At 36.1% G+C, this 14,512-nt stretch overlaps 3 protein-coding genes across 3 annotated transcripts; all 3 read right to left on the reverse strand.

Moving 5' to 3' along the window:
• Positions 1 to 977: 977 nt before the first annotated feature.
• Positions 978 to 2,086, reverse strand: EV154DRAFT_535453 (uncharacterized protein; the record flags this gene model as incomplete). Its single annotated transcript, XM_051604074.1, has 2 exons — positions 978 to 1,053; positions 1,116 to 2,086. The coding sequence occupies 2 exons, from the start codon at positions 2,084 to 2,086 to the stop codon at positions 978 to 980; spliced, it is 1,047 nt and encodes a 348-aa protein (XP_051463565.1).
• A 1,123-nt stretch (positions 2,087 to 3,209) lies between these two features.
• EV154DRAFT_490606 (glycosyl transferase) lies at positions 3,210 to 5,333 on the reverse strand. The gene is made up of 6 exons (XM_051599444.1): positions 5,044 to 5,333; positions 4,829 to 4,991; positions 4,595 to 4,772; positions 4,072 to 4,535; positions 3,664 to 4,012; positions 3,210 to 3,603 (listed from the first exon to the last, which is right to left on the reverse strand). The coding sequence occupies exons 1-6, from the start codon at positions 5,201 to 5,203 to the stop codon at positions 3,409 to 3,411; spliced, it is 1,509 nt and encodes a 502-aa protein (XP_051463566.1). The 5' UTR covers positions 5,204 to 5,333; the 3' UTR covers positions 3,210 to 3,408.
• Positions 5,334 to 12,789: 7,456 nt separating this feature from the next.
• Positions 12,790 to 14,165, reverse strand: EV154DRAFT_541345 (pectin lyase fold/virulence factor). The gene is made up of 3 exons (XM_051604481.1): positions 13,459 to 14,165; positions 13,109 to 13,395; positions 12,790 to 13,051 (listed from the first exon to the last, which is right to left on the reverse strand). Exons 1-3 carry the CDS (start codon positions 14,155 to 14,157, stop codon positions 12,871 to 12,873), a joined length of 1,167 nt encoding a protein of 388 aa, XP_051463567.1. The 5' UTR covers positions 14,158 to 14,165; the 3' UTR covers positions 12,790 to 12,870.
• Positions 14,166 to 14,512: the final 347 nt, after the last annotated feature.

A 14,512-nucleotide genomic window follows, 5' to 3' on the forward strand; every position in this document is an offset into this window, starting at 1 on the left:
AAGTTTATCAATTATTTTATCTGGTAAAGTCGACTAAAACTGTTTTGTCAAATAGCAATCTTACTTGGACCAGAAATGAGAGGGGTATACCCTTCCGTCTTTCCGGCTTTATATTGAAAAACTGCTCGAACCCTTATTAAATAAACTTATTGATCAATGTTGGCGTCATGTCAAAAGTTATATCACTGACACACAAAAATTCTATATGACATCGTAGTTTAAAGGATACACCTGCAATTGTCAAATATCTGTACCGTATACAAAATACTATGCGGAGAGTCGGCGTTTTTGAAGATAGGATCTGAAAGTCACTAGCTTTTTAAACTACAATGACAGGTAAATTATTTATGTTTCAGTGAAGTAATTGTTAACATAGCAACGACACCCATCGACAAGTCATTTGGTCGTTAAAGCAATGTTTTGAGATTAAAAATAAAGGGGCGAGATCAAAAAAATAAATACAGAAGTGTAAGCATTTCTTATTTCTACTTCAAGTGACAAAGCTATGGACCAAAGCTATAAGTACATACGTGATTAAAAGATTTCGCCTATAAATAAAATTACTGCCAAGAGCTACAAATTAAACATAGCTGCATCTTGTTTTTACTTTATGCAGTTTTCTGTTATTAAGAGTGACACAAATGAGTTGATTTTTATAATGCATTTAAACTTGTTCTTTAACACACAACTAACTGGTTGCTTCTGCATCCTAAATTAATACAAAATAGCTTGGTAGATCTAGTAAGTATATTTGAATAAACTGATTTTTTTATTTTAAAAAGAATTGCCTATCAGATCACAATCTGGAACGCTTCCATAAACATTTAAAATGGCTCGTAATGGGCTGATTTTTATGGTCTCTTTTTCTTGAGCGATTAAAAAATGGCATGTCTTATATTCCTCACAAAGAATCAAACAAGAAAGTATAATCCTTTATTCTCCCACGTCTCGTACAACGTACCCAGCATTCAACTCAATTAAAAGTTAAAATAGCCACGGAAAGCTTCTAGATGGTGAAAATCACACTGAGAAGCAAGATCTTCATGATTCATCCTAAAATAGAAAATTACGGTTAGAAGAAAAACAACAAAATTTGTGAAACTATATAAGCTTACATGTACATCAATAGTCGTAAACTATCCCACATGCTACTACTAGTGTTATCATGTAGCTCGGTAGGCACTCCACCATGAATTTCGTTAATAGAAAGAGCAGCAGCATGTTGAAGAGAAAGAGAGGACAGTAGGTTTTCCGCAGCCTCCTGGTGTTGACCCAAATTCATATAGCTGATAGCCAGATTGTACCTTGCTCGTACAAATAACGGGTTTATTTGGATAGCATTCATGTACATCTCAATGGCTCCAGAATTGTCCCGAGCATTTGCTAAAGTTGCACCAACTTTATTCCATAATTGGTAATCGTCCGGCCTAATTAACAATGCAGCTTTAAAGCAATCCATGGCTTTATTGAAATCTTCAGACATGTTGAATATTACACCCAGTCCAACCTGGACATCTGCATCCATTTCCTCGCTACCGGGAGAGGTTCGAGCTGCTTCCAAAAATACATTTGTAATGTAATCGTGTCGTTTGATTCCATCCTTGTGATACACACCTAATTCCTCTCGTAAAATATCCTTATACCTCGAGTTATTCGCAATCCATTGTTCCAGACAATTAAATGCATCCATACGACAGTGCTCGTTTCTATAAGCAATAGCAAGTGCTAGCCAGGCATCTAGACAATTAGGATCAAGTAGAACAGCTCTTTCTAATGCTGCAATAGCTGCTCTATCTCGTTCATTCTCCTGCTGTTTTAATCCCAATTCTTCCCAGGTTTTGGCATCGTTCGGATTTAACTGTACTTTTGCCTCTAAAGCTAATATCGAATCAGCCAAAGTTGTGTGTTCCATACCATCAATTGCATCTCGTCTTATCATATAGGGATTATCTTTGGTCGGGATATATACATCGTAGTCTGGATGTATCGAGCTGTAACCGTATGCTATCCCATCTGGTCTCAGTCTATTCCATTTTTTCCTATCTACACTACCCACTAATTCCGGCTCAATCTCTACAATGGGCATGGGGGACTTGTCTTGTATTGGTAGATTGTTAAAATCAGCATCCGCTATTCCAAAAGAATCGTTCGTCATTGCAGGCTGAAAGGTTGGTTGATAATGCGACTCCAAGGTTTCGTGGTTTGCAAACTCCTTGTCCCAGTCATGGTGGTGTATCGCACCGACATCGAGTATTTCCTCGAAAGCTTTTTCAAAGGCAATTTGTTCTTCTGAACAATCGGATGAGGTTTGTCTAGAATGAAATTTAGAAAAATCGTCGGACCATTGATTGATAGGCGATGCACAGCTTGGCCCTTGATATATTTGTTCGAATTCTTCGATTTGAATGGGTGAACAGTCAACTGTATGAGGCGTGAAATCTCTGACCCAATCATTATGTGTAAAGAGGCTCTGAAGGTTTTGATTTTTGCATGCTTTGCTTTCCTTTTGGAAAAACTCCTCCGCCAACTATCACAATGTTAGCTGTGATGATTTTGATGCTTCTTTTGTGTAACTCACTTTGTCACCAGTTTGTGCATGACTTTTATGACTTCGAAATCCATTTGTAACCTTTGTAAAAAATATAGAGTCAGAAATCGTATTACACAAATTTAATCATTGTACATGAAAATTACTTTGGAACTCTCGCCTTGACTAAAACGGACCTAATTAAAATGACATCAATACATATAAAAATTCCACTAGTGAAATATCAAATTTATTTACTTGTTGTGGACTTCTGTCTTTTCCTAATTGCTTCATCAAATTATTTAACCCATTGCTTGGTCCGCATTCGTAACTCACACCTGCTACCTTAAGAAATGCCATTACTTTCTTTAATTTAGCAAAGAGCGGAAAAAAGAATCTTTTTAGCCTACTAGTTTTTTTTTTTTTTTTTTTTTTTTTTTTTTTTTACTGACAGAGCATTTAAAGCCAATTGTGACTGAGATTATGGTCGCAAAGTTCAGTTTCAGCCGTTGAATTTGAGAAACTTATGCCAAAGGTGAATGCTGGTAAAACGACGCCAAAGGGTGTTATATGTTCCCATTCTACTTTATATTACCTGAGCACAAAACAGGGAATTAAAGAGAACTTTTAGTATATCAATTAACTAAAAAAAAAAAAAAAAGCGCTGCAGACGGAGTGGTGCAACTGAGATAGGTCTGAACAAAGTAACTTGATATCATGTATTTGATATATAAGTGTATATGATAAAGTTTACATCGGTATATCGCATCTATATATCTATAAATGCTGTTATCAGCTTGTATTTATTTTTGAAATAAAGAGTCTATCTACATTTGCATTATTATCAAAGCAATGGCTTAACATAACTATCATTATGGTTGTTACTGTGTCTTCTTTTGATTGGTTATGGCAGAGGACGTAACTGTGAACTGACGGTAGACGTAATAAAAGAACAGGATGGTGAACAATCCGCAGCTAATGAGTACGTTGATAACAGTATATAGGTCGGGCAAGCTGGGAGGAGCTGGAATAGAGACTTCGGCAATATGCCAGATGACAAACATGATATGGACGCCCTATGTGCACGTATAAATATTAGTTAATTCTTTTATCAATTTAGAATGACTCATAATTACCAAAGTACCGAGTCTTGTGGTTAAAGATGTATTAGGTCCATATCCACCAACTAGCCAATTCCACATGACGCTTGTAATGTAATAAGGAATAACTAACCCTTCTCGTTTCAATAGCGGAAACATACTGAACATGGCAACATTCATAAACATTGTAGTTGCAATAGGTTCCTCCAATACAAGTAAGCTGACAGGTAAAAGTGGCAACAAAATAGATTTCTCATGTACTTGAAATGAGAACAAAAAGAAAGCAAGTGAAGAGTTGATTAAGGCATAAATAAAACGCTTCTTTGATGGTGATATCCCCAAGTGAATTCCAATGGGTAACACGGCCAATACAGTTGTCAATAAACTAAATGCACAAAATTATTAGTTTAATCCCTGAAAATTGTATGCGCAACACCTACTTACCTCAAACGAACAGTCGACTCTACAGATAATATTTGCTTAAGTTTGATTACAACATTGATAGCACACCATACATTGGCCACCTTGTCCTCGTAAAGGCCCCTTGCTACAGGGAATACGCGAATAATGACTTGTTGTATATCATCCAATGATCTCAACCAAGGTGAAAACATGATTCCAAATGTAATTACTACAGTTACGCCCAGCTTAACAAATAATACTATGCCGTTTTTTTCGGAAAAACATCTGCCCAATAAAAATGCAAATACAGCTGGAGAATAGTACAGTGCCATTTGCTTAAAGCCTAAGGATGCACAAAAGAAGACAGATCCCAATACATAATGTCTGGTGAGAAAGCAATCGATAGATAACAAGGTCAATCCTAACATAACGCTATTAAATTGAAAGTGAGCATGATCAATCATGATTAAAGCAGGTTGCATCAAAATTAATACAGCCGCCATGTGCTAAGGACAAACAAATTTAATAAAAAAAGGTAGTAACTGATGATCATGGTATTGCTTACCTTTTTTAAGTACTGTCCATTAGACGAGTATATAATTTGACAGTATAAATATACAGCAGGTACATAAATCAGTGCTTCTGATATAAACACAGTAGATCGCATGAACACTTTACTGGAAGTAGTTTCTATTCCTCTTGATGTATCTAAAGCGAACCAAGACGCGTTTATCTTGGACCCTCTTTGTCAATAACATTAGAAGCATTACTTTTTTATGACACATCATTAACCCTTTACATCAAACCACAAAGCCAGCTATGATATGCCGTCAAAGGTGGGTAATCCAACCCCCACCATTGTAAATCATATCTATACCACTTCAAAGTCGGTAAATGAGTCGTAATTTCCATCCAATGACGCTGTGCTTCATAATCTCCAAACATTGGTGGTGAATTGTATCCTACATGCTTGTTGTCAGACTCATTGTTATGTAGTTCAAGTGATTGCTATACCTGAGTAAGGATTTAGAGCAACAGACCAACGAATTAGGGAAGCAAACAAGATGATGATTAAGGGTGCTGTCCATAAGGTTTGATTTTGGGCAAGCCTCTGAAGAGCTTTTAGAACTGGGCTATGAACAAATAAGGAGGGCGTGGTGTCCTTCGTTGCCATTGCTAAGTTTTTTTAAAAAAAATGCGTAAAAAAAAAGAAGCAAATAACACAGTGTTAAAAACGCAAATTCGTGATATAACCAATATGCCGGAATAGCATCGTTTTTGTTTAAAAAGAACAATACCGACAAGTTTATTTGACTCACCGTCCAAAGCCAATTATATCAGCTCCTGAAAAACAAATGGTGGGTTTATGTTGCTTGAGTACGTAATTAATGCAGCAATGTATGTCATGTGTTTCCCAAAAGATGCGACATTGTTGAATATTTATGAAATGTTCCAAAGATTTTTGATATCAGTTATCATTAAAGATAAAATCTGAACATTGCTCAATTCATCAGAGCTTGATATACTCACAGAACAATAAGTAGAACGTGCAATAATAAAAAAAAACCAAGATAAAGTTTCTCACAAAAAATACAAACAAAAAAACTTTGGTTGAATTATTTTATACCTGATGGATATTGTGTATTTTATAGAGCATACATTTACACTCCATTTTTTTATCTGTAAAAGTAGTTTTTATTGCTTCAAGATTAGCATTAAAGCATAAAAAGAATATGTTATATGTAATAGTATCCTATGATTATTTTTCAGGTTGCACAATAAAGCATATCTGCTTGAGCTAAATAAAATGTACAAATAATGCCTAATACGATTGGACATAGAAAGTAATTTTTAAAGCGAAAACGTCGTTATGATGCATCAAAAATGTCGTGTGACATTATTTCTTCTGTCGTTTCATCATACATGAAAAAAAAAGAGGTGCGATGGGAGTTGTGTACCACTCTCAGCCTTTCAAACAGTTGCATTGACAACTAATCCGACTTAGTGTGACCATGTGTCAGTAAATTTTCTATTGGTATATTGGGCACGTCTTTGTTGCCCTGTATATAAAGTAAAAAAACCGGGTACAAATTCCATCATCTATCATAATGTCTTCTACAAAAAAAAGGACCAAGATTTGCCATTGCAACAAGTGTGGCGGTTGCTCAGTTCCAATCAATACTGCTACACGACATGCCGAAAAAAAAATGTACGAGGAGTCATGCCAAAAGGCGGCAGCTTCCAAAAGAAGTTTGGATGAACTAGAAGAAAGTGTGTAACCCTCATCAGATATTTACCTACAACAAACTGTAATCTATACTAACAGAAATTTTAATAGATGACGCCGTAGTAGACACCAGCTTAGAATTTTCACGTTTGAACGTATCTGTTATTGAAGCAGAGTTTGCACATGTTAATATCAGTTCGACTCAAGTTGATAACCATTTTCAGGATGAATGCTCTTCAGGTATGCATACAAAAAAATGATTTATAACATGATGCTGAGTAATGTTTCAAGATGATGAGCGCGATTATGAAGAAGGCTTTATCTTTGATCAATCCTATAGCATTGATGCAAATGATGATAATGAAAATCAGGTTATTGTCGAAAGCAGCAGTGAGATATATTGGACCGATGAAGTTCTCAAAATGCTAGATGATTTGGATGATCAAGGTGAAAAATTTATCATAAAAAAAGGTAGGCTTGAATTTCGGAATAAATATTTGCAACTTTATTGAAACAATCGTAGTCCAACAAAATAATCATCCCAGAATACCACAAGATCCCACTTACTTGTTTATTTGTTGTTTTGTACTTATATTCCAAATGGACTTCTTGACTATCATCGCTACACACAAATTACTTGATCTGTTCCGTATGCTATTCAGCAATTTTGAGTTTCCAAAATCGTTACCCACGATCAAGCTTCAAACTGGATTTATCGATCTTACCAAAGATATGACTGTCTACGCAACTTGTCCTAAATGCTATTCAGTTTATCTTTATGCTACAAGCAACGGGTTAACACAGCCTGGGCCTCCACAAATATGTACATTTATCAATATCCTCAAAAAAGTACCTTGTCAAACCCCATTATTTCAAAACGGTTCCGATACTCCAATCAAAAAGTTTGTATACCATTGTCTTATAAGTTCGATCCAAAAGTTGTATCTGAGAGAAGGATTCGAGGAGAAGTGTGAAGAATGGCGTAGTTTTGAAGAGGCTGTAAACCCAACTGATATGATGTACCATTGCTCCCAGGGAAAAATGTGGAGAAGCATTCTTTCTCCCAGTGGCGACCCTTTTGTAAACAGCAGTAGATCTTTATGTTTGACATTGAATGCAGGTTAGAATACAAAAAAAAAAAAAAAAAAAAAAAAAAAAAAAAGGTAAAGACGAGATATACTTACAACCCAGTTAAACATAGATGGATTCCAACCATATGATACTACCTCCGCTTCTTGCGTCGCTTTTTATCTGCAAGTAAATAATTTACCAGTCGAGGAACGCATAAAGAAAGAAAACACGATACTGCTTGCATTAATCGAAGGACCGCATGAACCCAACACTTGTCAAACACAACGCCTATTATCCATTGTTACAAACCAACTTCGCTCCTTGTATTTTGGTGTTCAAATGTCTACATTCAACTCTGGAAAACATGGCCAAGATTACGGTGCTACTGTCAGAGCCTGTTTGTATCAAATCTTGTGCGATTTACCCATGCAACGAAAATTGAGCGGATTTACTGGATTTTCTTCTACGCGATCATGTTTCCGATGTGATAGATCGTTTAAAGTTTTTCCTGACACATCTAATTTGGATTATTCCGGCTTTGATGCTGTGCATTATCCTGCAAACGCCAATAAGAAGCTGAATGACATTCAATCCGACAAGTGGTTAAATAGCCATAATAACGCCGAAAGACATCGCCAAGACAGGGCCCACGGTATGAGATATAGCGTTTTAAGGAGTTTGAGGTACCTTGATCTTGTAAAAGCTACCACCCAGGATCATTTACATTGCATTTGGCTGGGTCTTGCAAAATCAATTATGTCAAAGTATGAAGAATTTGGATTTTTTAAACCACAACACTATCAGAGGTATTATAAATTTATGACACTATATATACGCAAATGTCATTACTAACCTTGTGTAAAAATGTTCCAGTATGGCCGCACTCGCTTCAAGTATCATCACGCCCAACGGTTGCAGCTCTATACATGCCAAAATAAAAGGAGGTTTTTCTTATATGAAGGGCATCGAATTCGAAATCTGGACCTTGCACTATTCCGAATATGTCTTAAAGTACATGATTGTTTCTGATAGATTAGTTGATGGATTTCATAAAAAGCATTATGCAAACTGGTTACAATTTGTGCAAGCTTGTAGAATTGTTGTACAACCCGCGATTACTACAGCCCAGGCATTCGAAGCACGAGAACTCTTCCGCTGTTTTTGCAAAGACTATGTGGTACTTTTCGGCCCTGAGGCAATCAAACCTAACTATCATTACGTCCTCCACCTGTCAGAAAATATTGAATACTATGGCAGTACATTCAACACTTCTTGTTTCTCTCTCGAAAGAATGAATGGTGTCCTAAAGCAGTCGACAGAGAATAGAAACCTTCGATCAATTCAAACTTCGTACATGACAAATTTTTTGGAAAGCATTCATATCTCGTCTCTCATTAAACAATTAACAAGCACCAATATCATTTCTAAAGATCAAGCCCACATTCTCCACAACACCAGCGCTATCAACCAATCCTTATACACAAGCTCCAGTCCTCAAGATCGCATTAATTTTTACAAATTGTCTTCCTATGAATATACCAATTCGGGAGGTGTGGTGACCGGATCAGAAATGCTATACTCTCATCCGAATATTATCCCTACTAACTTTGATGAAATTAAATCCACTCCGCTCGATCCTTCACACCATATGCTTCTTATTGAATATTACACTCTATGCTACCCAAATCGTTCATTCACCAATCTCTTTCATTTAACCACGACAAATCTATGCAACAACCATGGTAATTCACTTTCCAATAACATTCCTTCAATTTATGTTGGTGCCGACGCCAGAATATCCAAACAATTTCAATCTGATATTATGTACAAAAGCCGTATGGCAAGATCGATGAAAGGTGCGTATATTCAAACATTCTTTAAAAACAATCATTCGTCGGAGTCCGTTGCCTGCTTTTACGGCGAGATACAATATTTCTTTCAACACGTCGTAAATGTTAACGGCAGTGTTACCCCCCACACATTCGCTTTCGTACGGTGGTTTATCCCCGTCAACCCTGGTAACAACATTTTAGAAAATGAAACTATGGAAATATGCAAAGGCTATGAAAATACAAATGTTCATTCGATTTTACCTGTACATAGAATACACAACGCAATCACGGTTGCATGTAGTTCTGACAATTCTAGTAATCCACGAATTCAAAACGGCTGCATTGTAATAATTCCTCAAGAAAAAAAAATATATGTTTAAGCTAATTCACCTATGCCCTTTTTTAATTTCAATAAACCACTATGAATATGTAAAAAATTGTTGTTGGAAAAGGGGGAGCAGATTAAAAAAGAAGAAAAAAATTGTTTATTTACAATTCAGGAACTCGGGCCCAGTCGGGTGCCTGATTTAGAAATTCGGGCTTGATCACCACATGCTTGAAACGTCCCGTATCCTTTGTCTCCTTTTCTTTTTGGGCGTTTTTTCTCAAAATGAGATCATACTCATCGAAATGTTGAAAGGCGCGACGAGCCTAAAGACGAATTGATTTAGTATGTATTCTATTAATAGGAATACACTCATATTGTATACCTCATTTGTGCGCCAATGGGGCACCATAACCCGCAAGCGTGAGTTTTTTTCGGTCATCCCTATTTCCGAATCCGTGCTTTCCTCGTCACTTTGGAGTTGCTCTATCAAGAGCTTCTCTATGTCATCACCATAAGCATCTCTCATTTTTTTGCCATACTCCTCGTTGACCATCACGTTTTTTCTGTGCTTGCATTTCTACAATTATATTAAATATTAACCTTGGAAACGCCTTGCATATTCGTAACTTACAGAAATTCTTCTTCCCTTTCTTGTACTTTTCTTATTTTTTAAAAGCTTTGCTGCGGGAGATTGCTTTTCGTTATCCTGCTTACGGCGAAAGACATTTCTGATCTTGTTTTGAAGATCGTTGTAGGTAATGGATTCCGTCCAGTTCTTTTTGGTTGACAATGTGATTTGAGCACCAACAAAATCGATAATATTTTTAGTTATACGGGTGTTCTCTACCGTCATAAATGCCTTAGATAGGTTCCACTCCAGATTACCAACCTTCTGGTTAGCAATGGACGTTTTAATCCAGGCCTATAATTACAAGGTAGATTAGATATATGAACGGTTCTCTATTCTTGGTGACATACCGACAAACTATTGTAAAGTGCACCCCCTATTTGGAAAGGAGGTACATTTCCATTAGTCAATGCGGGGGTAGCTGAAGAAACAGCAGCTTCACCGGAAAGAATAGACAATATTTTGTCAATTTTATCTTCCACCATGTCAAGTCGTGCCCTCAAAATTTCTCCGGTAACGATGGCTTCCTTGACCTCATTTTTTATACTGTTCAGATCATTTTTAATTCCTGTTATCTGAAAACATTTTACAAAGGCACCAACAGTTGCTGAATCATCTCTGCTGCTTAATTGCGACGTATTCATGGGAGCAATAGATACCATATCTTCTTGTTGAATATTGTCTGTCACCGACGAGACGGAGCTACTACGACTTCTAGTTGCTCTGTTAGGCAAAGAAGAATATCTTGAAGAGGGGTTGGTAGGTCTAGTCATATTTAGAATAAGTAATTTCTGGATGAAAAACGTGAAATAATCATATATACACAGATGAGCTCTCATTCAATATTATGTTTTTTTGTGATATTCCAATTGGGACCGAAACTGTGTATGACCTTTGGTACCTGACTAGTATAAATGGACTTTCAATTTTTAGGGTTTAACGTGATTTTTATTGACAAACATACTATCAAGTCTTTTAAGTATTATTCCACTCATGCATATTACGAAGCATCAGTTGCCTCCGGTGTAGAAGAAAATATAAAAGAAGGAAACAATTATTTCGGCTTTTTTAATATCTTTTCTTTCTTTTTGTTCAAACTTTCTAAAATGTAATGCTTTACTCCCATACTTGTCATGCCAAATTTTTTAACCATATATTGCTTTATTTTAGTTCTTTGAAATCCAAACATGCATATCTATTATAGGCTATCATTTGGACGTATTTCTTAGGTGCACTTTAAATGTTTTTTATATCAGCTTAACCACCTCTATTCCCGGACCATTAAGTCAGTTTAACAGTAGGTACACAAAAACAATATCTTATTAAGCATACCCGTATCTAATTTTTTTCAAAAGGTTATGCAAGCTGTAAAAATACAGGAACAACGCGACTGCTCTGCGTAATTAATTCTAATGCTTGGCCGTAGCGAATTGCGCTGGTTTACTCTACTGTGAGGTCTGATACGGGAAATACTTAGACAAAAAGATACATAGCGCTGTTTTTCTACTATTTCTATAATAAAATAAAATAAAATAGAATATACTTTCCTCATAATATTCCCTTATACATCGAATAATTTGCTATATGCAACGAGTAACGTTTATGAAACCTTACCCTTTTGTGTATGTGTGTATATGTGTGTATATGTGTGTGTATGTGTGTGTTTTTGTGTGTTTTTGTGCGAGTAGTGTAGGATCAACCCTGACAATTCCCGAAGCGTTAAATACAAATGTTTATAAAGACCTCAAAAGTAATAATAGATTAAGCTTTTAGTTTCAGATACATGAGATCATTCAGTAATTAAGTTATTTGTTTAGCCACGATTTGCATCGTTTGTTTATTTGATGAATTGCATAATGTACAAAGTTTGAAGTTCCACAAAAAAAAATAACAATTGTCATCGGAGAACGTGATGTTTGCATAACTTTAAATAGTTGCTTGCAGCTTACATCACAAAATGTGTTACTACAAGATTTAAAGTCAACCCATCCCCCCACTATATTCAAGTTAAGCAAATTCGATTGTCAATCTTTGCATGGTATTGTTCCACCCGACAGAAATCACTTTGTCGGATTAATGTCAATTGTTTGGTTGGTATTGACCCAACCGATACCAAAACTGAGACATAATTGACTGCACGAAATTAATCTTTTAACTATGTGTAACTCCTCCACTCAAAAGAAAAGCCATAATGGCCCTTTTTAAAGCGGCTTCATAATAATTGCCCTGTTTTTGTTTTTTCGTCCTTTTTGAAGAAAGAATGGGGCCTTGTTATTGTATCTTCGAATGTGATGTTTAATTGGTAACGTAATATATCGATAGGAGATCACATTGCTAGTATTTTTTTAAGTTTTACACTTTCATATGCTCAAATATACGTGTCAACACGCTATTTTTAGATGTTATGCGGGGATTACTTGATTGATTACACGAGTAATATGGCGTTACAATACTATATTAACTTGGCCAGGTAAAAAGTAACACTCCCCCAGTTAATGTGTCAGTTATTTTTATTCAAAAAGTATGGGACAAGTACGTTCAAGGTATGTTTTCTTAGGTCCCGGCGCCGATTCACGGTATGAAAGCTCCGAGACAAGTGATCATCCCATCCGGGCGTGTACTACATTCAATACTCAAGAATGCAAATCCCCACACACACACACACACACACACATTTTCTATAGTAGTGAAGGGTAAATTGTTTATTGTGTTATAGAAGAAAAATTAGATGCCGATGCGTGGTACCGCTTGCTCACTATTTGCTTGCCTCCCATGCACATTGAGCCATTTTGTTAGAGCCAAGAACGTTAATACATACATTCTTTTTTGTTCCTGGCATTGCTTTGACCTTCACATTTTTTATAGTGATGTTTTCACATGGGGTTTTATCGGCACAGTTCAAGTTGACAATAGGGTAATCCTTTGAAGATGAAGTTCTATAAATTATAATTAGTTGGCAATGTTATTTTTTCTAGAACTCAACAAATACTTACCCAGTAATACCACCAATATAGACGTTCTTGAACTTGATAGCCGTGCCGTCGTTTTTGTAACAAGCACTTTGGAAGGTATCATCGCAATAATAATGTGTGGTTAAAGTAATTGGTTTAGCAACATTGTTTAACTTGATATTTTGGAAACGAACACCGTCTAAAAGACCTGGTCTGCCAGGGCTAGCCTTGATGGTTAGACCAGCTAAACAGTTGGTACAGGCGCTATTGACAATGTTGATATTTTTGAAGGTTTGGAATTTGCCGTCGGTAGCAAGTGCGCCGATAATCTAAGAAAACCATTATTATTAACTAAAGATAGAGCAGATATGTATAATACGTGTATGCATTACCGAATAACCATGGCCGCCTGTGCATTGAATATTTGAGACAGTGATATTTGTTCCTCCGTTAATAGCCGTGCAGTCATCACCATTTGCAATGACAGAATCACGGAAGATTAAGTTATTAGAGTAGGCGCAACCCCAAGCGTCAGTATTCATTGCGAAATTTTTGGATTTGGAAACACTGTTCATTGTAATTTTCTCTACAACTGTATTGTCGCAGCCTGTCATTGCCATATGACCGTTAGGGGCGTCTAAAATACGGAAATTTCTAAACACCGAGTTATTGGCAGTAATTCTAAAGACGATTGGGCCTTGATTATTTTTTGCATCCCACCATTGTTGACCTGTGCCAACAAATGTACCAGATCCATTGCCGTCAAATTTGATATTTTCACCTTTCAATTCAAAGAAAGCAGGCTTACCATTGAACTGTGCATTGTAGTTGGGCAAAACAAAGTTACCGTAAAATTGAACATTGATATTTTTCAAATTACTGATGGAAATCAACGTCTTGGGATAGAAATTTGTACCTTTTGGAAAGAGAATGGTACCACCGTCTTTACAGTCGTTGAATGCTTGAATAATTGTCAGTGCATCATCTGAATTACTCTTTTTGACCACACATGTCTTAGCAGCATGAACTACATTTAAGGAAGCCAGAAGAGAAAGTGCAATTGGTATAAGTGTAGAATATAATTGAACCATGATAGAAGACCAAAGATTTAAAATATATGGTGCCTTTCTCTCTCTCTATATATATATTAACCAGAGTATAAATATTGGTGTCACATTTAGATTTTTACATGTGCTTCCAATATAATAAAGTGTGTCAAGAGTATCGGCCAGTAAAAATTGTAAATCTTTCATCGTACAGCATATTATGGCAGCCGCGGATATGTATATAAAATGAATTTAAGCATAAAGGTATAACATAAAGGACAGTAAATAAAGCACGTGTTATTGTATTTAAAAAGACTAGACTTATTTATCGTATAGCATTATGAATGGTAGTAGCAATGAAGAGCGGAACAAAAATTTCCTTGACATAAAAACTAAATGT

This window comes from Mucor mucedo, assembly GCF_025094135.1.
Source record: "Mucor mucedo strain NRRL 3635 chromosome Unknown EV154scaffold_2, whole genome shotgun sequence".
NCBI classification, from domain to species: Eukaryota; Fungi; Mucoromycota; class Mucoromycetes; order Mucorales; family Mucoraceae; genus Mucor; species Mucor mucedo.